At 39.4% G+C, this 26,342-nt stretch overlaps 1 protein-coding gene across 3 annotated transcripts in view; it reads left to right on the forward strand.

The window, feature by feature from the left end:
• Positions 1–26,342, forward strand: part of Naa35 (N-alpha-acetyltransferase 35) — a 401,343-nt gene that overhangs the window by 267,689 nt on the left and 107,312 nt on the right. For all 3 annotated transcript variants that reach the window (XM_090368451.1, XM_090368454.1, XM_090368452.1), the window contains one exon: positions 3,675–3,840. In XM_090368451.1, the coding sequence (XP_090224577.1) occupies positions 3,675–3,840 (166 nt within the window). The remainder of the gene's footprint in view (positions 1–3,674; positions 3,841–26,342) is intronic.

Below are 26,342 nucleotides of genomic sequence, written 5' to 3' on the forward strand. Positions count from 1 at the left end.
TACAAAATCACTAATTTCATATGGCTCGATCTCACTTACATGGCCTCTTCTCAGCATGAAGGGTCTTTCATCAGTAAAGATAGATGTAAAGTACCTATTCAATTCATCTGCAACATAAGCTAGGTTATCTAAGCCCTTTCCACACCCAGTGCACAAGGATCCCATCTGAGTAGCTTTCTTCTTTGTTGTATTCACATACAGCAAAGAAAATTCCTTGTCCCAATTCTTTGCTCTCTTAGCCAATGCTTTCTCATACACAGCTTTGGCCTCCCTAACCTTATTTGTGGTACTATTACAGATCGACTTGTACCTGTTGTAGTCTTCAGCAATTTTCATTGTTCTGTAACTGTCCCACGATATATTTTTCTGTTCTATTTGACCATCCATTTCGGCATCCTCCTCCTGCAATATTTTCTTAAAGGTATGTATGCATTCGTGGCTTCTGTGATTTTTCTTTAAAAGTATTCCATAATTCAAATGTATTTGCCATCCCTTGGCAATCTGCCCTATTCACAGATGTCACTTATCGCCTTAAACTGTCAAAGTCCCCTCTTCTGAAGTTAAAACCCATGCCTTTACCTTTAACTACTGCAACATCTTTCTTCGTCTTGCAACTGACGATTGCATGATCACTTCCTGAAAATGGTTCCTGTACCCTTAAGCCCTGTGATGTAATCTGAATCATTATTAATGATGAGATCAAGAATATTCTCATCCTTAGTAACTTTCTGGTACAAATAATAATCTAGTTTATTTAAAAAGGTTTTTCCCCATTGTGAGTTTCCCTCCCACTTTTTCCAATCAATCTGGGGCAGATTAATGATGCCCATGATATCAAAATCAAATCAAAAGTTTATTTGGAACACACTAAATTAGTCAGAAATACTCAATAAGTAGTTGATAATTTAACTCCTATCAAAAAGCTTATAACCATGAACTTGACCCACTATGCCTTTTGTTGCCAGTGCTTTGTTAAACCACCAAACAACATCCACAACATTTTTCTCCCACTAATGTTCACACTTCTCTGGTATAACATCAAGACCCACAGTTTTTCCTGTCTTCATTTTCACTAGTATCCTTTGGTTCTCATTCTTAATCCACCTAATTGTTCCAGATTTCTACATTTTGTTTCTCTTGTCTTTTCAAGTTTATTTATATGCTTCTTCTTTTCCCCACCTATATACTTGCATAGTCAACTTATTTATAGGTCATCATATGTTTTGTTTCCCCCACTACTTTCATTTCTTTTTTAGCTCTTCTGTACTTCTCAGACTTCTCCACCTCCCTTGATCCTTGCCAATCTTTGAAACATCTTTTTTCTCTTATTGACATTTCTCTCCTTGTCTTTGATATTTGGACTTCTCCTTTACTTCTTAAGCCTTCAATTCAGCAGTTTGTATCTATATTTCTTGACATTTTTATTTTATGTCCAATTTTCCTTTTCCAGTATCCCCTCCAAATAGTATTTTCCTGTCCCCAGTTAATTTTCACCATCACTTTTTCACAGATCTTCTTCAGGCAGGTAACCATTACCAGAAATCTATGCTGCATAGGTGGATCAATCACTTTACAATCCTTCACTGACCTGTCTCTATCTCTCTCCTAAACAACATGTAATGTCTGTGATGGTTTTATACTATTCCTTAATGTTATTAGGTATTCCTGTTTCTTACTGAAATATTTGTTTGTTTTTGTGAGGTTAATATTCATTTGGAATTGCCTGCCCATTTGATTTATTTGTCCACCTGTGTCTTTTTGTGATTTACTCTTTCTTACCTTACCTGATCATTCAAATCTCCCCAATGATAATAATACCTTCATTTAGTATTTTCTGTAACATTTCATCCATCATATCTCAAAACTCCCTTTTATTTTTCATTTGTCCCCACCCATGACCCGTAAGCACACCATTAATTACTTCACTATTTTGCACTAATGTAACCACCATTAACTTATCACTTTTCATTGACCTACTACTACTACTACTTATTCTCCTTCATTTCCCCACTTACTGTGATACCCACTCTATCTCTGTTATGGAGCACATCACTCAAGACAATGAAATCCTATTAGATTACACATGTACACCTAGAAAACTTGAAGGGAGAATGAATTCTGGATGATGGCAGTGGTAAGGCAAGTACTGAAAAGCTACTGGAACAACCAGCATGACACTAAATAAATCACTAAACACTATATATTAATAAATGTAGTAGTACTGAAACAGTGTAATGAACCACATCAGAAATCACCTATTCCAGAGAGAGGAGATGAAGTTGTCTCTACTATAGTTATGAAAAAAGTATACAAAATTAATAGAATAGCATTGAACAGAATACCTACAAACTTGCCAAGTCTTTATCTCTTATGCCAGTTTGTCCACTTGGTAGTACCAACTGATATTAAATACTGGACTATAGTGTCACAAGTGGTGTAAGTCCATTTTTGCTGTTTGAGTACAATTAAGGTTCTGCATTAGGTTCAGTTGAAAAACCATCGCACCTTATATAGGATCAGTCAGAAAAAAACATCTCACCCATCCGTACCCTCATAGAAAAAAAAATAAATTTCATGTATCACAAAGTCAAGGTACTAATGAAATATCAACCAGAATGTTATATTAACTGGAACACTGAATGGTACTAAATAGAATTGTTTATTGTATAAGTACTCTTGAGGGAGTAAGTCTTTCTAAAAATGGACTGTGTTAAACCCATTGAATTTATAAAAAATATGGAGGCAAGAGGTGTGAACACAGAATTTACAGATTTTCTTAATTTTAACACTCCAATGAATTTGGAAAGCACTGATGATAAGACACTTGCATAGTGAAACTATCTTATCTCTTCTGTAGCTACTGCCTTCAGACTGCAAAAATTTTAAAAATACAGACAAATAAAATGAAAAGCCACTAAGAGGCAATTATGGAAATTTGTGTGATGATTATCATATTGCTTACTATTTACTAGGAAACCTTGATTAATGGTAAAGCCAAACTTGATAAAATCTATCATTAATCAGGGTTTCCTAAGTAAATAATAAGCAAGGTGATAATCACACACAAGTTAGTGAAATCATCTGTCACTTTTCATTTTATTTATTTTTGAAATTTTTGCAATTTGAATGCACTATGCAGAAGAGATAGGATAATTCCTTAAAAATTTTAAGGAATCATTGTTTGATCAACATATATGCATATATATTTTAACTATAAAAAAAATAAATTTTTATTTATTCTTGAGGTGGCCAAGGCCAGAAGAGTTTACATATTAATTATGACTGTATACATTAATGAATTAAGGACATCCAAATTTTCTGCCATCACAGTTCATAATGGGGCATGCGTTTTTAGTGGCAGTGTACAGACTTGAATTCCTTCCCACCCCTCCAGGTTAAGCATACTAACCACAGGACCATGGCCACCCAGTATATAATTAGCAACAGCCCAGAGGAATTCTTTAAATTATTTTTTCCTTCTGTTGTTTTTTAGCATATCTCAGGTAGAGATATAAAATTCTTTTTCTCCAAATATATGCAAACTGACCTAAGAAAACTTAACAGACATGATAAACTGGTTCCTCATACCCTTACTTGCCTTTCCACTTTTCTTAAACAATTTGATTTCATTATTATAATAATATACACTTATCTGTTATTAAAATTTATTATAGGTCCACACTCTTAAACAATACCCAAGCAAAAGAATATGTTGAGGCTTTCTTGAGCCACTGTGTGCATCCATTCTCTGCTCTGGTACAGATTACTGGACATAATCGTGCACGGCAAAGGGATAAACTGGCACATCTCTTAGAAGAATTAGCAGTTTTGCAAGATGAGGTAAATCTCTTTACTACTGTTTATTTTGCACTAATGAAAATAAGCTCTTTCTCTGGTAAAAACTGCTAAAATGACAAGCACAAATTTAACCTATAATTTAAGATTATTATAATAATAATAGGACTTATTGGACTTCATAGTCCCTTTTGATTTGAATTAGAAATATTAAGAGAAACAAAAGTGGCTAAAATTTATTTTATTCTCTTATATATGGGTTCACCTTCTCTTTGCAGAATTCTGTCTTCATCAATAGTATTTTTCCATTATTCATGTGTCTTGGTAGAACCTTTCACCTTGTTCATCATTAACATCACTTAAGTCATTTGGCAGGTGGGGAAGATTCAGCAACTAATATTTTTTTAGCTACCAAAGAGATCATACACTACTTGTTTTTAATTTTCTTTTTTATATCCTAAAAACTCATGAATTAAAGACTTAAAGACTACCATACAACTACCTGAATATGATTTTAATTTTGTTTGAAACTGTTGTCATGCAATACAAATTTCCTAATTTTTGTCCAACGAATATTCGTTCTAGTAGTGTGGCATGACTTTATTTTGTTAGTTTTTCCTTTAAATAGTTAAAGCCATCACTTCTTTATCCAAAACCTTCACAAAGTTTTTCATTATGCCCAGCATTATGTGCAACAGGAAAAAGGACAAACTCCGCTAATGATTCGTGTATAACATTACTTTTCCCAGAAATAGATTCTTCTCGTGCTTTCTGGCCAGCCTTTGACAACACAATATTGTTGTCAAAGGCTGGCCAGAAAGTATGAATTTGATGCTTAACTATTCCACAGGCAAAGGATGAAAGAGCAAAACTTGGGAAATCTACCTGCAATCCAAGTAAAAGTGTTGTGATTTTGAAATCACCACAACTACCAGCAATGTTTGTTATGATTGCATTTAGCATTTGGGATGTGCTTTTATAAGTTTCCTTAGTACAACAGAATGAGCTACAGATATTGAAGGCTATGTTTTTACATTATACAGTAAAAACAGCCTCTAAATTTATTTCAGATGAATCTGCGAATAACTTTGATTTGATTGGATACTATGATTTGGTTACAAAAGAACTGTATGCAAAAAATAATTTTGATGTCATATACTTGGATTTTAGGAAAGCTTTTGAGCCTGTTTCACATGGAAGACTACTATACAAATTGGAGCAGTATGGCATTAAGGGCAAGTTGCTACAATGGATAAAAGGATGGTTGAGTAGGAGAATACAGAGAGTGGTAATCAATGGACATTGCTCTTCATGGACTCGTGTTATTAATGGAGTCCCCCAGGGTTGGGCCCATTGTTGTTTTCTGTATTTATCAATGATATTGATGACGGTATATCAGGATTAATGTCTAGGTTTGCAGACAATACGAAGGTTGGCAGGGTTGTTAATGACAGTAATGATGGTACACTACTGCAACAGGATCTGGAAAAGTTGAGCAGATGGGCTGAGAGGTGGCAACTGAAGTTTAACATTGACAAATGTAAAGTACTAATATTTTAGCCACTTTGTATATAATTAACCTTAATGAACTGCATTCAATTAAGGCTATTCTGAAGACCAAATGATCTATTTGCTATTAGGCAGATGTTATTAATATTGTGGCCAATGTATTAACTACAGCCGTTATCAACCCACTGCAGGATAGAAGCCTCCTCAATGATTCATGTTGAGGGAAATGGACCATAATCTAACACACTGATCCAGTACGGGTTGGCAGATCGTCTGTATTTAGCAGTCAGGGGCTTGAATCCCAGTCTACTCAAAGAGTGTGTGCTATTGCACTCTTGCTCTTGACCACTCGTCTACTGAGGCCTTTCTTAGTGTATAATTAACCTTAATGGTCTGCATTCTCTCACTGTTTCCCTTAGATTAACTGGATATACAAAGGGTACTAGGAAAGTTTTGCAATACAGCTTTGTTTATTTAATTTTTTCAAAGTAATTTCCTCTACATTCAATACACCTCTCCATCCTCCGAAACCAATCTTTAAACCAGTTCTGCCAAGTTTCACTAGGGAGTAAAGCACACTCATTGTCCCAAGCCCGTAGAAGGTCCTCATCACTGGAAAACCGCCTCCCTTTTAGCTTCATTTTCACATGCGGGAACAGTGCAAAGTCGCAGGGAGCAAGGTCTGGACTGTAGGGAGGGTGCTCGAGAAGTTTCAGTCCTGTCGTGGTCAAATATTTGGTGCAGGCTTTGGCGCGGTGAGCTGGAGCATTTTCGTGATGGAGGTACCAGGTGTCCATTCTTGACTTTGGCCGCAGGTTCTTCATAGATCCAATGACTTTAGGCAGGCATTGTTCAGTATACCACTTAGCTGTGACTGTCTTCTGCGTGTCCAAAACGACACGTTCCACAATTCCACTCGATTTGAAAAATACAGCTATCATTTTCTTCTTTACAGATCGGGATTTTCTGACAATTACGGGTGTGTCGTCATCATCAAAGACCCAAACTTTGTTTTGAGCCTTGGTCGGCAGATCGTAATAGTACAGCCAAGTCTCGTCACCTGTCACGATGTTGTTCACATACTGAGATTGTCCCTTATCAAACTTTTTTAACATCTCCCGGCACCAAGTCACACGTCGTGTCATCTGCTCTTCAGTCAGTTGATGCGGCACCCAGAGAGAACAAAGTTTCTTCACGTGCAAATGATCTTGCAGAATCGAACGAATTGCTGGTGCATTTAGGCCCAAAGTATCCTCTATCTGTTGGTAGGTCACTCGCCTGTTTTCGTCAAGCATTTTCCTCACAGCAGTAACGTTTTCCTCCGTAACTGACGTTCGTGGCCTTCCCGGCCTCTCAGAATCCTCCAGAGTGAAATTTCCCCTTTGGAATTCTCTATACCACCTGAATATCGTTGTACGATGTGGACAATCATCATCTAGTGCAAGAGTCATTTCTTCTAAGCACTGGTCTATGGTTAAACCACGCACGAAATTATACCGCAAAACTGTCCTTATCTCATTTCGTGACCACGATGCCATCGCAAGCACTTTACACTCTCACTACTAATGAATAACTGAGCCCATCGACTTGGCGCGGCAGCTACTATGCACGTATGAACATGTCTCAACATGCAGCAACAAGCAGCTTCCTGTGATTCATTGTTGCATCATATTGCAAAACTTTCCTAGTACTCTTTGTATGTCATCTATTGTGTGGGCCTTGGCCTGAGGCCCAAAAACATTTCTTCTAAACAGTCCACAATCATCATATTGCTTATGATTGTGGACTGACACGGAAGAGCTTTAATTTGTAAAGGTCAATGCAAAATACCCTTTCAAACACATCACTTGATTATCTGTGACTTTCCTGCATTATGAAGAGTTAGGTTTTTTTTTTTTTTTTTTTTTAACTATCCCATTTAAGCGAGCCAGTAAGCTAGCCACCAACCATGCTCACACACGTGTGACTAGAGTTCATCTACTTTTAAGGAACATAACAAGTCAGTGTTTTATATAAAAAAAAAACAACAGAGCTGAGGCCCCGCACTTCAGGTCAACTAAACAGATTTAATCAGAGTGACCTTTAGCCTCACAGTGAGGACAGGCCATCAAACCTCCTCCACAAGTTACCATCATTACCACGAGGAGGTAGGTCACTACTATCCTGTTCTCAAAATTAACAGAACTCAGCTCATATAACAATAAACTATGGACTGCCGTCAAGTCCTAACAATGTCCACAGAGGGCAAGGACAAGTAGTCCAAGGCCAGCTGTACTAACCAAGAAATGCCTGTGCGGAACCACGTCAGCAACAATCATGGCAAACAGCCTATGATACTTCTCCCAGGGGGGACTGCTGGGTCACCTCACCCCAGAGCAGCCTACTTGAAAACAGGATGCAATCTACTTACTGCAGCATACTGAGGAGAGCTTCCTCTAGTAGTTTGCACACCTTGGAAGATCAGTTAACTTAATGCACTTCTAAAAGGAATGCTCCCCGACTCAGTGGGGCCCACGAAAGGCATCACTTTTATAGTACCTCACAACATGGCCAAAGGCCATGCAGTGGTAACACTGTGGAGACCAGAAGGTCCTGCACCCTATGTGAGGACCAGTCAATAAATGCTCTTGCCTGGGATATTAAGATCTTTCTGCGAATGACACTACACCACAAAATTGAAAATCTGTCTGATTCTTTCCTTATTTCGAGCCACCACCTGAACTGTTGAACTAAACTGATCTTCAGAGATTCCGGAATCCTTTAGATTTCTCTTGCACAACTGGTTCATAAGTTCATTTGTCTGGCGATCAACGTCAAATATCACAACTTTCAGTCTTAATCTTGGAGGGCAGTTAACCTTCATTTCTAACTCAGTCATCTTTGGACAAAAATTGATCTTATTAAAGTCCTGCTCAGCTGGCATCTCAACAGCCACCCACCCTTTTGTCTCAGATAGGTCATAAGGATAAACCTTTTACAGGGAACACTGTCTTCAGTAGCTCAGCCTTCATTTGTTCACTATTACTGTATCTATCAGATACAGCTTTTGCTATAAATGTTCTTGTGTTGTGTTCACATCTTGGCTTAGCCCGAGTTACATCCACGAAGGTCCTCTGTATCCTGCAGACTGATTCTTAGGTTTGGGACACATTGGCCACTAAATTCTTCTTATCCATCTCAAGCTCATTTAACATCATGGACAAGATGTTAAATGAGACCAGTGCATATCGTCCCATTGCACTCCTTTCGGTCATGGCAAAAACATATGAATGGTTATGTATAAACCGGCTAATGATTAGTTACAATAATAAAGGTCTTGCATCAAGAAAACAATATGGATTTAAGAAAGGTCTTTCGACCGAAGATGCGGCCTATAAATTGGTCCAGATCGTGGAAGGCAGTGGGATGAGATATGTGCTGGGAATTTTTGTTGACTTTAAAGATGCCTTCGACAGACTATTGTGGGAAGGCATCCTTTATAGGATAAGTAGGACTGAATGCTCAAGTAAGATTTATTCTGTGTTCAGAAATTACTTTAGTGAAAGGCAAGTAGTTGTTAGAACTAGATTTAGTGAAGTGAGTAGAAAAATTTATCGAGGTTGTCCTCAGGGCTCAGTGATAGGCCCTTTTGCTTGGAACATGGTATTTGATGAATTTCTAAACTTAGAAATACCAGAGGTAGAATGTATTGCCTATGCAGATGATTTGGTGATGATTGTCTCTGGAAATGCAAGATCACAAATAGAAAGTAGGGCAGATGAGGCCTTATCTAAGTTAGAAGAATGGTCTAGACGACATAAATTATTGATATCCACTGAAAAGACAAATCAAATGCTATTAAAAGGGAAACTGAGTATGAACCGGGCACCCACTGTGAGGGTTCTGGGTGACGCAGTTCGTTACGTGAGAGTAACGTGAGAGTAAATCTTGGACTCAAAATTGAAGAACGTCTATATTTTACTAAACATGCTAAGTACCTAAAAGAAAAAATTAGGACACTCTATGCTAAGCTCCGGAGGGGGGTGCAAGTTGATTGGGGGATAAAGGGCAGAGCGATCAATTTACTATATGAATGCTTATTCCTGCCAATCATAACGTATGCCTCTGGGGCTTGGGTGCATAGAGTGCCAATGGTAATAATTCAAAAATATTTGATCCAAGCACAAAGATTTGCTCTATTAGGAATAACTCGAGCGTGTCGAACTGTCTCCTCAGAGGCCTTGCAGGTGGTTTCAGGGAGGGTCCCTGTTCAGTCAATGGTTCTATTGGCGGGTCTGCTGTACCTAACAAAAAAGGAATATTAAAAGGACATATCTTGGTATAACATCTTGCCCCGATGATACTAAGATTTATTCAAAATTAGATATTAAATCAGAAAAGAAAAGAATGCAAGAAATAATATTAAATTGGCAAGAAAACTGGGATTTATGTGATAAAGGACAGCAGACCTATGAGTTCATTCCAAGGGTAGAAATTATAAATACAAAGAAAAAACCATGGCAACAGTTTGGACTGGACTCAATGTTCTTATTGACTGGACATGGACTCGCCATGAGGCTCAATCAGTTGGATCTGGTGGATAGCGGGTTATGTCATTGTGGTATTCCAGAGACATCAATACACATCATTTAGAATGTGTAACATATGTAAATTTAAAATATGAATTAGAGATGTCTCTTGGGAGTCTGGAGAGGAGTAATCTGTGGATTATGTTTATGAATAAATGTTTGTTCTCGTATTTTAACAAATATGTAACTACAGTTTTTAAAAGAAGAAAAAGAATACGGGGAGATAGTAGAGGCCCGCCTCCTAGCGGCATGGACAGAAACTCCCATTATTAAGATAAATAGAAATGTTTAAAATTAATCTTTCTAATGGGAGGCTAAGTGGCCAATAAGATAATAGATAAATTTTATTTTTCGTGTTGAGTTATATTAAATTAATAAATGTTTTAGTAAAGACTAAGCAATATATTCCCATTTTATGACCATAACCATGGATGGGCTTCGGCCCAGGGAATGGTATAGTCGAAATGGAGACTTAATGGTATCCATCTCAAGCAATATATGCATCTATTAATTACTGACTTCCAATTTGAATAATTAATTTGTGTAGTGAACTTGTTTTTTTTCTTTACTGTGCATAAATACACGTGACGACTTGCTGATGCCACAGAACTACTGACGTCCAAGAACACTACATGCAAATTCGTCCCTTCAGCACCCCCCGGAGGCAGAACTTTGAACCCATACCAGCTGCAGTTGTAACTAACTTTTCAGTAGACTTTTTTTTTTTTTTTTTTTTGGTAGACCGGGTTCTGGAGACCTGCAAAATTTTTCTGTGTCTCTAAAATTGCTGTTTTTTTTTTTTTTCATCACACATTACATAATGCAGGTGCCAACTCTGAGCTCGAGAGAAGATTCTAGTTCCTCTCCAGAGGAGGAAACAGAGGATCCTAACCTTTCCCCCTCTCAAATCAATCAGCAGAACTTCACCCAGAAAAAAAGAAGAGTAAGAGAAGAACTAAGAACCATCCTCTACACTCCTCTCCATCCTCAGTTGGTGAACATAACAGGTCGCCATCCAGAAATTCTGACGAGTCAATTTCCTCCGAACTAGATTTCAGCATCTCAACCCCCCCCCCCCGTAGCAGTCTCCATCCTGGAATCACTTGCCCGTGCTGCCTCCTCACCCCCCCCCCCAGCTCCACATACAGCTGTTTTCTTTCCCTCGTCCTCAATTGCCCAGGCTGATGTCCGGCCCCCCATGGAAATACAAACTTTAACATCTGCTTCCAATGCATCAACTTACCCTCCACCACCATCCTCACTTGATCAAACCATTGCCTCAGGAATTCCTGCTACTTGCAGACTGGCAATTCCGGCTCCTCCAGGCTCCAATTTGCAAGGGAATGAGACCGGATCAACTTCAATCCATCAGATTATTTCAGTACTCCATAAAAATATCATCACATTTCTTAACAATGATAACAACAGATTCACCAAAGCCGCAGGAAATTATATACAAAAGCTATGGGCCAGCCTAGAGTCGATCACAACTGCCCTCCTTATTGATAATGAGAAGCTCAAGGCAGTAAATGAAGAGCTAAAGTCAAGGACGACAATACTTGAGAAAGTTCTGGACACGCTTTCTAAGCTTCCTCTACTGCAGGAAGAAAACGCGGAACTGGAGAAAGATGCTGGTCCCTGCCCAGTTCCTGTTAAAACTTATGCAAGTGTTGCAAGACCCCCAAAACTCGATCCCACAGCCTAGACCCATCAACATCAACCAAATGCAATTAACAAAAGGAGATAACTCGAAACCACAGCACATTCTTCTCCTACGATCCTCGAAGGGATGTGAACTCAAGACCAGTGGAGAAATCAAAGATCTAGTACAATAAACCCTGAAGACAGATTTTAAGACTGTGAAGGTCAAAGCACTTAGGCCCATCCAGAACTGTGGAGTCTTACTGGAGACGTCCTCCAAAGATGATTTAGTGACAATCTCAGCAGCCAGCAGCCTGCAGTCTTCAGGAATTTCATCGACTCCCCCAAAACTAGCTAACCTGTCTGTTGTTTTATACGGTATACCAAGAGACCTCACCAATGAAGAAATGTTGGAGGATCTGTTCTTCAAGAATCTTGTCGATTTAGGACACACCATTGAAGAGGTTCGGAGTGAAATCACAGTTAGTAGTAGTAGTAGTGGCATGTGATGCAAGAAAGCAAATGGATGAGCTTATGCAGCATCAGCCAAAAAAAAAAAAAAAAAAATCACACCATTCCCTCCAAATGCCTGTCCAGTTCCTCCTTAAATTTATTCAACCTATCAACTTCCACAACAACAGATGGAAGTTTGTTCCAGCAATTAACCACCCGCTGGCTAAAGGCAAATTTCCGCACATCTATTCTACATCTGTCCTTTCTTAATTTGAATTTATGCCCCCTTAGGTTCGTAATCTGAACAAGTGGAAGGATCCCATCAGAATTCAGCGTGCTGAACCCATTCAAGGCCTTATACACCTCAATCAGATCACTGCGCAGGTGCCTAGTCTCCAGCCACTGCAATTTGCAGAACTTAAGCCTCTCTTGATAAGAGGATCCCTTCATTCCCCTCACCAATCTTGTTGCCCTTCTCTGTACATGCTCAAGTGTTGGGTCCGTTGTTGTTTTCGGTGTTTATGAATGATATTGATGATGGGATATCAAGTTTAATGTCCAAGTTTGCAGATGATACAAAGGTTGGCAGGGTCGTTAAGGACACTACTGACGCTATGCTGCTGCAACAGGATCTGGAAAGGTTGAACAGATGGGCTGAGAGGTGGCAAATAAAGTTTAACATTGACAAATGTAAAGTACTACATATGGGATACAGTAACCCCAGAGCAACGTATCAACTCTGCGGTACTACACTGACAGTGGTGGAGAATGAAAAGGACCTGGGGGTAATTGTGCAGGCAGATATGAAGTTCTCTGAGCAGTGCAGACGAGCTGCAAGAGTAGCTCATGGTGTCTTGTCAATGATATACAGGAATTTTTCTAGCAGGGATAAGGAGGTGATTATTCCCTTGTATAAGGCAATGGTTAGGCCACATCTTGAGTACTGTATACAGGTCTGGAGGCCTCATTTCAAGAAGGATGTAGAGCTGCTGGAACGGGTACAGAGAAGGGCAACAAGATTAGTAAATGGAACAAAGGGTTGCTCTTACGAAGAAAGGCTTAAGTTTTGCAAATTACAGAGTCTGGAGACTCTGTAATTTGCAAGGTGATCTGATAGAGGTGTATAAGGCTTTGAATGGTTTGAGCATGCTCAATGCCAATGGGATTCTTCATCTTGCTCAGAATAATCACCTCAGAGGGCATAAATTCAAATTGAGGAAGGACGGATGTCGGATAGATGTGCGGAAATTTGCCTTTGGCCAGCGGGTGGTTGGTTGGTGGAACCGACTTCCATCACTTGTTGTAGTTGATAGCCTAAACAAATTTAAAGCTCAACTGGACAGGTATTTCGAACGAACGGAGGGGTGAAATGGGAGTGGGTTTTTTTTTTTTTTTTTTTTGGCTGATGCTGAATAAGCTTGCTTTCTTGCATCATATGCCTCTACTAATGCTAATGCTAATGCTAAAGTAAATCTACATCCTTCCTAAAATGAAGCCTCCAGACCTTTACGCAGTACTCAAGGCGTGGCCTGACCATTGCCTTATACAGAGGGATAATCACCTCCTTTTCCCTGCTAGCAAAATTCCTATATATCATTGACAAAACCCCATGACCTGCCCTGGCAGCCTGTCTGCATTGCTCAGAAAACTTCATATCTGCCTGCACAATTACTCCCAGGTCTTTTTCATTTTCTACCACCTTAAGTGTAGTACCACACAGTTAGTACGTTTCTCTGGGGTTACTTCTACCCATATGCAGTACTTTGCATTTGTCAAGGTTAAACTTCAGTTGCCACTTCTTAGCCCATCTGCCCAAATTATCTAGATCCTGTTGCAGTAGCACACTACCATTACTGTCATTAACAACCCTGCCAACCTTTGTATCATCTACAAACTTCGACATTAAGCCTGATATACCTTCATCAATATCATTGATAAATATACAAAACAACAGTGGACCTAACACCGAATCCTGTGGGACTCCACTAATAACATCCAAGAAGAGCAGCACCCATTGATTACCACCCTCTGTCTTCTCGCACTTAACCATCCTTTTATCCATTGTAGCAACTTACCCTTAATACCATTCTGCTCCAATTTGTACAATAGTCTTCCATGCTAAACAGTGTCAAAAGCTTTCCTGAAATCCAATATATGATATCAAAATTTTTTTTGCATCTAGTTCCTTTGTAACCACATCATAATATCCTATCAAATTTGTCAGACAAGACTTTCCCTTAACAAACCCATGCTGTGTCTGAATTATTGCTGCAGTCCTGTCTAGATGATCCTGCAATGCATCTTTAACCAGCGACTCCATTATTTTACCCGGAACAGAAGTTAAACTAACTGGTCTGTAATTACTCGTGTCACCCTTCGATCCCCCTTTGTGAATTGGGGATACATTTGCACATCTCCAGTCCATGGGAACCTCCCCTGAGTCCAAGGATGCTCTCATAATTATGGCTAAGGGTTTGCTTAGTTGCTTTGCCGCCTCCTTTAATATAACTGGATAGATCCCATCCACCCCAGGTGCTTTTCTTACGTTTAACTTCAACAATTTCTCTTCCACTTTGCTCTCAGTTATTACAAAATCATTAAGTATCCTGCTACAATTTGATAACCTTCTGCCATTTTCAAACCTTAATAATTCCTCACGTGTGAATGTAGATGCAAAATACTCATTCAGTTTGTTTGCTATCTGAGCAGGATCATCAACAGTCGAACCATCGATGTCAAGTGGACCAATCAGATTCATCCCCTTCCTTTTAGAGTTTATATAAGTAAAGAAATCCTTGCTGTTTTTCTTAGCATCTTTTGCCAAGGATTTCTCGTAATCTGCCTTCGCCTGCCGAACCTCCTTTGTGACCTGATTACAGATTAACTTCTATCTGCCATAGGCTTCTGAGTCGCTTGATAATTTATATGCATCCCATGCATATAAATTATCAATTAAGGTATTGATAATTAATAAATTATCAATCAAGTTAGGTTTAATATCAAAGCTAAACAGGGATCAGAAACGCACAGAGTCATCACACTGCCACCAAACTTGTTCCAGAGCCTGATGTCCCTTGACAGGATTTTCCTTGGGTGCAGCTTCCATAAATCTAGGCCCTTCACTGTGGTGACAAAATGTTTCCTTTGTGTAGGATTTGGACATACTTCAATGCATTGCACCCACACATCCAACATGTGTCACTGTGCCTGAAGCGGTCACGTGCATGCTGAATGCCCGAGCAAGGATGAGCAGCCCAGCTGCATTAATTGCAAAGAAAACGACGTGACCATAATCATTCTGTTAGAGATGCAGCCTACCCGAAATACCACAAAGCACTAGAACTGGCACGACTTAGGACCACAGATGGCTGAAACCCTCTGTCCTAGTCCCCAGTCGGCTGACCATCAAACTCCAGATATTCAACTCACCAATCAACCAACTAACCATCTAAGCAGAATATCCCAAACACTTAGGGTCATGCAAATTAATGAACAACGATCACGTGTGGTGGCAGATGAAATCCGAAAAGCAGCTGAAGATAACAAGGTTGATATTATTGCAATTCAGGAGCCATACGCAACCAAAATCCCTGCTAGCAATACCCATAAAATCACAGGGTACTCAACCCAAGCAAGAATCATACAGCCAACCAATACAGACCCAAAAACTTGTATAATTGTTCTAAACGAGAAACTGGATGTCCTGGTGGTTCATAGGCTCTGCACAAGGTTTGCAACCTGCATTCAAATCAGGCACCACTCAATGTCCTTCTACTTAATATCCCCCGAACTGTCCGCCCTCTGGACAGTTCGGGGAATCTCTTAACTATCTTGACCATACATTAGACTTTTTAGGCTCAAAGAACATCCTAATCAAGGGTGACGTTAATGCGAAGTCCCATTTCTGGCACAGCCCAGTTCCTGATCCCCGAGGACTGCTGCTGGACGATCTTATCCTCACCAGGAATCTAGCCATCCAGAATCTACCAAACCAACTAACTACGTATTGCAGTTCGATAGGACAGTCAAATATTGATGAAACCATTACTACCAATGATCTTCGAACACACACAAACAGAACTGGACAACCATCCCAGACTGGACGCTTAGTGACCACAGGGTTATATATTTCCACATTACTAATAACCAACCGCTAGTCCCTCTCCATGAACAACAGCCTGGCTTTGTCCGTTCTCCACGAAAAAGGTAGATTGGACAACATTTGAAGAATCCATTAAACAGGACTTTCCAGAATCAGACTCCTCCCATCTCACAGCCCTTTCGCCTGAAGAACTGGCAGAAACCATCCAAATCGCCATAACCAAGGCATCTTATAGGTCGGCAAGTAAGAAGAGAGTTTGCACCAGACCCTGTGCTTGGTGGACAACAGAACTGACCAGTCTAAGGAGAGATGTCCACAGAGCGCGAAAACAATATCAGACCCACAAGAAAGAAAGAAAGAGATCTGGTCCAACTTTGTAAATGAATCAGGTAAAACGAATCCATGGGGATTACTATACAAGTTAGCACGAGACAATACTCTCGCAACTGACGTCTTTGGAACAATCAAATCTGGTCAGCAGGAATGCTCTAACTGGGCTGACTCAATCAACGCGATTCTCAACAAACTCTTTCCTGATGATAACCCCCTGGAAGACCTTCCAGAACACAGTACAATCAGAAGAGACAATGAAAAATACCAAACGTCAGTGCAAACTGACCCATTCACAAAACTGGAACTTGAAGTAGTTCTTAAGAAGATTAACATCAAAAAATGCCCAGGACTGGACATGGTAGAATATGCTTTTATCATCACACTACATAAAATTAAACCTGAGCTCCTACTACTGTTATACAACAAATATCTCTCTCACTCTTGTTTCCCATAAATCTGGAAGACTGCACTACTCCGTCTCATCGCCAAGCCCAATAAACCAATTACAGAGCCGAGATCCTTCAGACCCATAGTACTTCTGGCCAACATGGGAAAAATCCTAGAAGGGTTAATAGCTCTGCGCATTACAAATCTGTTTCTTTCTCGGAATCTGATCTCGCCTGCACAATATGGATTTACCCCAGGTAGGTCCTGTGAGGAGGCCCTCTCAGACCTGGTCCTGCATCTGGAGATGTCTAATTACAAATACGAAATGGCCTTGTTCATTGATTTTGAGGGGCTTCAACAACGTGTGGTGGGAAAGTGCACTGGAACGTTTGAGATCGGCAGAATGCCCTCACAATCTCTATTGGCTAATCCGAAACTACTTTTCAGAGCGATCAATCATCGTAAAATCTAAATACCAACAGATCAATAGGCCTGTTTACCAGGGGTGTCCACAGGGGTCGGTTCTGGGACCTCGGGTCTGGAATATGGTGCTTCAAAACTGGCTACACAAATCATTTGAACATACTAAAGTTATTGCATTTGCCGATGATTTGACTGTCATCATCTCAGGTCATTCAAGATCGGTCCTTGAACTGAGAGTACAGAAAGTCCTTGATAGTCTCACCTCCTGGGTGGCAACCAACAAACTTGAGATTAATCCCACCAAAACAAAGATGATTTTCAAAACCAAACTTGACATAAGAAGGCCCCCCCCCAGGTCAAAATGAATGGTATCCAGCTACCCCTGGTCGTGCAGGCCAGGGTCTTGGTCGTGATCATAGACCACAGGCTTTCATTCCTACCTCACCTACAACACCTTCATGAAAAAAACAGGAAGTTTACAGCCTCCATCATTAGAATTTCAAGAAATGAGTGAGGCCTGTCTAGGAGGACCCTACTACTTTACTATAAAGTGGTATTCCTTCCCATAGTCTCATTCGTGGCCAGAGCTTGGTTCCACAGTGTGGTAATCGTCAAAATGAAGCTAAAACTCAACTCAATCCAGAGAGCTATGCTACTAGCAACACATCGCATCTGCCGAACGGTGTCCACTGCGGCAATGCAGGTTATTGCTGGAATTCTGCCTTTAGACCTATATGTAATATTTAGAGGATTATGCTTCAGGCTCAAAAAAGGAATACCTACCTCCATCATTGATATAGACCTATCGCTGAATGATGACAATAAAAGGGAAAAAGCTCGATGCTTTAAAGAGCTAATAAATGTCTGGCAAACAAGGTGGCACAATTCAACTGTTGGAACTGTAACCAGAAATTTCCTACCGGATGTCTCCTTTGTGATGTTGAAGAAGGTTAGCTCATGGTTTACAATTAGTCTGGAAACATCGTATCTTATTACTGGGCATGGATCCCTTAACGAAAAACTCCACCAGCTAGGCCTGTTAAACAATGACCTCTGTTTCTGCGGAGCAAAAGAAAATTGGCAACATCTTCTCCACTAATGTACCTGCTATGAAGACATTAGGAATGAGCTGCGAAATGAAGTCCCATCCTTCAGCATAAATCAAGTTGACCAACTTGTTCTGACCCCATATCACTTGTCTGCACTCCAGGCTTTTGCAGCTGTTGTCTTTGCCAGAAGGAAAGATATGCTTACAACTAATGCAGTAGCAACATAACCTCAAGCACCAATCAAAGATCAACCTATTGACCTTTTCAGGCATATTATTATTATTCTATTTTATTATTATTTTTTATTTATAATTTTTCCTTTCCTCTCCTCTCTCTCTTTTTTTTTCCATCTTTTCTCTTTTCTTTTTTCTCTTCTTTTTCTTTTTTCCCTTTTTTCTTTTTTTTTTTAATATATATATATATATATTATTTTTTTTTTTATTCATTTTATTTTTTTTTTCTTTTCTTCTCTCAAAACCTGCACCACGGGTGAATGTGTTTTTTTTTTTTTTTTTGCTGAAGTCCCTCTGGAATGGGTCCCCAGAGGATCCTGGCCCACCTGCTGGCAACACCAGGTGGGTCAGAGTCTCTTTTGAGACGTTACGTGATATACTGGGACTGGCCCACTTTCCCGTGGTGTGGATGAGTACCCAGAATCATCTGTCCAGGTGACTGATGCTTCTGGATAGCCAAGAGGCCAGAACAGAACAACAGAACACACACATAATACACACAACCTACGTCACACACATATCTGGCCCGTTTGTAGTGATACTGTTCTTCACAGAGATACGAGGCGGAGTTGAACAAATGTTGCAGGTGATGCCCTTTACATATACACATGTCCACATATCCATCTCAAGCAACAAAACCACAGTCTCACCCCAAATGGATAGAATGTCTGCTTGCTTTTTTCTGATTTGACTAGTCCAGTGCATCATCAAAGATCCTGAGTAATCTTAATCTAACATTCATCAAGCTAACCAAGGCACCTTGACTTTGATTCTGCTCATCAGTTTCACTAAAGCTGGGAACAACTTCATCAGCAACAGAAAAAGAGGTCTCTTGAGGCTCCTCAATAGTACCTTCATTCACAGTTCTTTGTCTGTTCTTTGGCCTAGCACCAAGCCCTGAGACCTTGCTGGCAACCTTTCCTCAAGTTTTTTTCCTTTTCTCCAGTTTTTTTGAGAACTCCTCTCCTGTTCTTTGCTAAAAACCTGCTTCCTACAAATACCTGATCATCAGCTTCTTCAAAAGTCGAAAGTTGGCAACAACTGCGTAGAAAGTTTGGAAAGACGCAAGGAAGATAGGCTTTTGCTGCTTCCCAGCCTAAAAAAAATTATACAACCTATATCCTCGTATCATACTTGTCCCACTTTCCAGAAGGTACGGATCCATTTGCCCAAAATATCATTCTCGGCCACCCAGGAAGATACTCTATTCCAGTGTTCATCAGATGTCGACCAAATATAAACTTCTTGAGGTCCAGTCTGTTAGTTTCCTCTAGTAGTTTGTATTTATGCCTTTTGATCACTTAGTGGTAAGTTGAAATAACCCATAACAAAGCCAAGTCCACTCAAGTTGCATGTAGAGACTTATCATACTCATTGCTATCATACGGTCTGTAGCACGCTTCCACTCTCAACTTTGCTACAGACCTTTCTAATCACACAGACTCCATGTTCTCCTGAAATTGTTTTGAATCACTATAATCAGAAGCATAACTAATCATACCATCATGAGTAGCACAGTTAGTAGAATTGCTGTCCTCTCAACACCAGATTGAAAAGACCTGAGTTTGAATCCTGTCAGTGATGAGAGGAATTTTTATGGGCAAATCGACCACAGAACACATGCACTTCACAGAAAATATATACAGCACAATATGGCCTAAGTTGGGTTTTTTTTTTTTTTTTTTTTGGTAGTTGTTGGCGCATCGGCATCTGTGGCCATAATGCACCTCCCAAGGTTTTTGCAGTACTTTGATCCAAGCCCGAGGCGGGATTCGAACCCGCGACCTTTGGGTTGCCAGGCAGGCACTTTACCCACCCGGCTAGCCAGGTCGGCGCCTAAGTTGTTGATGCACCTAAAATCCAAGAACAACAATCAATAATGATCATTCCATTTTGTTACTCCCTTATATTCCCCATATCAGGATCACACCAAATCTCAGTGAACTCTAATGTCAGGATCTGTAGAGCTAACAATATCCTCAAATTCAAAAATTTTATTGACAGTACTTCTAAAATTGAGGTGTGATCAAAAAATTAAATTAACTAACATATGGGAAACGAAGTAGCTTACTGGCTTTTCGGATGTATCTTATTTGAAGTAGTCCCCTTGAACTATATACACATATTCCCATGATTTTACAAATTCTGGAAGAATTCATAAATAGGCTTCTTTTGGAATTGCTAATAGTTCCTGTGCCATGTTCTGAATAATTTCCTCTGTCTCTACAGATCTTTAACCTTTTGTTCAGGTTTTAAGCTTTGTGCGGGGGAGCATGTGGGGTGCTAAATCCGGTGAATATGGCTAATGGGGGGGAACAGTGGTAATAGAGTGGTTTGTAAGAAATTCTTGATTGGAAAGCACCGACCATGCAGAGACATCATTGTGATGCAACCACCAAAGCCCACTTTCCTTGCCATTTTCTCTGAGTGGCATTATGCAATCACCTTAGAGATTTTCTATTATTCCAGGTTCAATGGTTGACCATGTGGGACAAATTCATAATGAACATTACCCTGTCTATCAAAAATTACAATAAGAATGATCTTCACATTTGATCAAGATTTTGTCTTCCTTTTTTTGAATATTGCAGAAGATGGAGCCTTCCATTAAGAAGACTGGAACTTTGTTTCTATATCATTGACAAAAATCGTGACATATGAGAACTTACTGCTCATCGTCAGTGTGGATGCAAGCCACAGACTTTGCTGAAATATGTTGCATTCCCTAATCCTGTGTTAAAATTGATTGACATGTCCCATGAAAAAAACCAGTTTCACTAGCAACTTTGCAGGTAGCTAAATGTTGAACATTCCTGATCAGATCACAAACATGAGTGATTGAATCATTGGTTTTTGAAGTTAAATAGCAGCCAGTATGAGGATCATTTTTCAACAGACAAATGGTCCTATTAAACTTCATGAACTACTGAAGTCTTCAGACAGCACATAGCACCTTCTTCAAAAACCATTTTTAACATTTTGTGGCACTTTTCTGTCGCACTTTTACCCTAATTTGAAACAAAATTTGATGCAGATCTGCTGCAGTAAAATCACTCATTTCAAAATGCAGCAAAATACCTTTTCTTAAGTACATGCTAATTCAGACTTCCTGCAGATAAACAGATAATTCATGCATTCCTATATCTAGATAAGTCCAAACATGTTGATGAATTGCAACTTATTACAACACTGCAATTTCAGTCTACAAAGTTAGTGCCTGAAAATTTTGATCATACCTCGTACTTTATAAACAGTTTATTTTTTTTATTTTCTTGTTATTCACTTCCTTTGTAATAATTGGAATATTTTGTGCTGTTACTAGCCTATCATGCATTGCTTCCATCCTTCTGCATCTTCTATAACTTAGTCATTGTCCATAGTCCCTTGACGCCATGACTCATAGTCTCAGGAAGCCTCTCCAGGAAAGCACCAAGTGCAACTTAGACCCATACACTAACCAGCTGCATATCTGTAGCTCCTGTGTTCTGCTTCCCAACTAGCAGTATTCCTGAACTCAACCCTTTTCCAGAGTATGTACGTTTTTGATGTGAAAACATCTTTGACGGCACCTACTAAATTTCGGACTGAAGTAAAACCAATTTGTCACGATTTTGCAACACGGAAATGGCGTCATTTCCCTTTAAATTGACAAATCAAAAATGACAAATTGCGACATGGAAATGATGTGCTGCAATATCATGACAGGATAGCGAATTCCAAGGGGACAAAAGATGTCTCAGGCACCTTATTTGAGGGGTCACCGAGGGAAGTGATGTCATTTGAAATCACAATTTTGCATGGGAATGAAGTCATCTGATGTCATTTCCGATTTGTCGATCAATTCAACAAACCGAAAATGAAGATTTTGCGGCACTGAAATGATGTGTCACGAAATCACATGTCGACCCAATTTTGTCGATTTGAAGCACTATTTGTGCAACAAGGTATGAATGGTGCTTCAAATCACCACGTCTGTCACTCTCCAGAGTTATTTTCTTGTAACACATGAATGTTTGTTTGTGAGTTTGAAGCTTGATGCTCCCCGAAGCCTCACTAGCGGAGACGGACACTATCTTTCCATCATTGATGGCATCTTCTTTGTTCTCGCCCAAAGGATCTTTGGGAGCATTATTTAGCAACAGAAAAATGTGCACGTGTGGACTACCACAATATTGAAATTCTATGCACTTGAAAAAGTTGACCACATAAAATTGAACAAATGGGCTATAATATTTCGACTGCAATCTGTTTATAACGACTTCCACTTCATGTGGAAGTCATTATGAACAGATTGCAGTATCTTCTTGAAGTATATCACACAAGTTACAGCATCTTCGTTCACTAGCGTTGCCTTCTGCACGAAGTCCATGTCACTCACATCATCCTCACTAATATCACGCCCCTTATTTTGTAACTTGTACAATAGCTAAAGCAAGCACAGTTTGTTATGTTATTTGTTAGTTATTTGGTTTTTAGGAGCATTAGCAACTAAGGCCATATTGCTCCTGCAAGCACAGCCAACCGATGTCATTGGCACTCGGAGTCAAGAACATTGTAGGTTTACTGAGCTGTATAATCATAGTGAATAGATCGTGGTTACATTGAGCCCAGTAGTAAGTTGAGTTTGGAATTGTCTTTAGGAGGCCAAATTGTTTTCTATACAGCTGTACGTAAAGGAGATGATATGGAGTAACACTGCGGAAGTCATATCATCTGAGATCACTCATTGCCATCATGAATGGAGTCAAATTCTCTCTGAACGTTCTGAATTGGCCAAGATAAATGCTGGGAAAGGAGAGTTCCTCTGCATACTCATCAAACAGTAAGCTCTGCAGTATGTTAGTTTCTTCTGGGGCAATTCTAAGATATTTATTGGCACTCCACAACAATGTTTGCTGTTGGCGATGAGACTTTGCTCGATCAGAACTGCTTCGCTTGTCATCTTTAGCCAAATTAATTTCCATGTGGCTGTCATCAAAGAATAACTGACCTATCATGATTTGATGCAATCGATAGATGTAGACCAAATATTGAAGCCACGCAATCAAACCCAACCCAATCAAATAGCTGGACTTGTGTATTTTCTTGCATTTTATAATCACAAATAAGGTGCCTGAGACACGGATATGGACAATACGGCATTCTGGGCCAAATGATCGATGTGCTGTTTCAGTCAGTCTCCCTTGCAAGCGATGGACCATTGTCGTGACTGAAGCAGGCACATTGATCACTTGGCCCAGAATGCCGTATTGTCCATATACATATCTCAGGCACCTTATTTGAATGAACAGTAAGTGAGGAGAAATTAGCCTTTCTTTCACTAAATACAACTTCGGTAAATGTGATGGAATTTCTAGGTAGACAAAGCCATTCGACTTAGCACTGGAATGGTGTTGTTCTTAAGTGATCCTCTGCAGCCATTACACACAAGGATCCCGTCAACGTCAACATTGGGAAATGCAGTGCATATCAATGGTGCATCTTTAGCAGCTGGTTACTTTGTGTCGTTTTTAGACCATAGACGATTGCAAATGTAGCATACAGAAAAGCAATCATTTTTCATAAATATCCTTTCAAACTCTCACTGCACTTTCTTATGTAAATAGCAGTCAGCATAAGGAAAAGGAGTTTGATAATTTAAACTCATCTGCTCTGCAATTGGTGAAATGTTCCATTTTGCATAATTAATACTTAATATGGAATATTATAAGTAATTATAGACACAGTTTATAATGGATGGTAGCACAAAAATAGATTTTAAAATCATATAGGAGGAGCTGTTGTTGCGGCGCCTCCGTAGCCAGGTGGGAAGGAGCAGCAGTGCATAGCACACGCTTCTTGATTAGACCGGGGTTCAAGCCCGTCACCACCAAATACGGAGGATGCGGAAAGGTCAGGGAATGACCACCGCATATCCCGGAGCAATATGGCCTTAGTTGCTAATGTTCCTAAAAAAAAAAACTAAAAAAAAAAAAAAAAAAACTAAAACTAAAGCTGTTGTTGCTGCTCAATTTTGGCTTTCAGAAGCTGAAATTCCATGGAATTCAGTTTCAGAGATTGATAAAACTGAAACAAATGGTACACAGAAAATCTTTTGCATTTTTGTTTAATTCTTATTTTATTTTATAAATAATTTCACTCAATATTGGGCATCCAAGCCAAAATAAGAACAGATTAATGATTAAAAGCAATTCCACAAAAAATTTTCATTTTTACAAACTCTAAATTTTGAAAAAACTCACTCCTCAAGACCCGTAGTATTTATAAACTTGCACCTGAAAAAATTAAAGCTGCTTCAGTGATTTCAGTGATATCTGCTAAGGCTCTTTCACCTGCTCAGTTCAAATGTATTCCCCTATTTCAAATTGGATTATTTTTGCTGACTGATGCAGGCCATTCTGATAGAAATCATATCCTCCTTTCTTCCCCCCCCCCCAAAAAAAACTTTGAGACTCCTTCAAGCCTGAAGTTTACAACAAGGTTTGCATCATAAAATTCCCTCTATCATGTCTAGGCACAATTGTAGGCCCTTGTTAACATTCAAAATAACCTTTTCAAACAAGTTCTCATTTGGTTTGCATTTAATATTGTTAGTACCAATTGGGTTGATGTAAGAAGTGCGGTTCCCAAGGATCAGTATTAGGACCACTGTTGTTTTTAATTTTCATAAACGACATTGATGAAGGGATAGAGGACGTGATGTCTAAATTTGCAGTTGATGTTAAAATTGGTAGAGTAGTTAATGATCACTGTCAAGCTGAGCTTCTTCAGAGAGACCTAGATAGACTTCAGGAATGGTCAGAAAAATGGCAGCTATGCTCTAATCCAACAAAGTGTAAGGTATTACACCTGGGAAACAGTAATCCCAAAATAACTTATTCACTTGGTGGAGTTCAACTAAACCCAGTACTGGAGGAAAGGGACTTGGGTGTTACGATACGGTCAGACATTAAATTCTCTGAGCATTGTAAACAGGTTGCAAGGAAGGCCCATGGTGTCCCATCGATGATCTATTGAACTTTTGCAAGTAGAGATAGGGACGTGATAATCCCATTATATAAGGCTTTTGTTAGACCACACTTGGAATACTGTGTTCAAGTATGGAGACCGTACCTAAAGAAAGACATCGAGCTTCTTGAAAGGGTGCAAAGACGGGTAACTCGCCTGGTGAGATCGGCAAAAGGCGTCCTTATGAAGAAAGACTTTGAATATGTGGGGTTGCAGAGTTTGGAAACTAGACACCTTAGAGGAGATTTGATTGAGGTGTTTAAGGCTCTGAGAGGCATCAGTAAAATGAATGAGGACGAAATTTTCAAGATTATAAATGATGCTAGAACTAGGGAACATAAATGCAATTTACAGGGGGAGATGTTTAGATTGGACTGCAGGAAGTTTTATTTTAGTCAGTGAGTTATAAATTACTGGAAAAAGTTGCCTACATGGGTGGTAGAGGCTGACAGTTTGGGGAAATTCAAAGGTCATCTGGATAGTACCTTTGGGTGAGGGAAACGCATAGGATGATAAGTTTAATTTCCTTTTCTTTTATTAATTATTAGTTGTTTTTTTTTTTTAATCATTGTTTTATTCGGTTTTTTTTTTGTTTTTGGCTGGTGCAGCATAAGCCATAGGCTTTCTTGCACCATGCGACCATTACTAATACTAATACCCACATGTATAAACTTAAACCTCATTAGTTCCTTTAAGAGCTGCAAACAGGTTAGTTATTACAATCGATTATTCCTCCAGGAAGATATATTCTGGTTCTATGTCATCTATGTTTATTACAAAATATATTCCATTTCCCTCACATTTGAGTTCCCTAATAAATACCTCCTGTTAAATAAAAACA

This window comes from Mastigoproctus giganteus, chromosome 2, assembly GCF_048544385.1.
Source record: "Mastigoproctus giganteus isolate SK-2022 chromosome 2, ASM4854438v1, whole genome shotgun sequence".
In the NCBI taxonomy this organism is placed as follows: Eukaryota; Metazoa; Arthropoda; class Arachnida; order Uropygi; family Thelyphonidae; genus Mastigoproctus; species Mastigoproctus giganteus.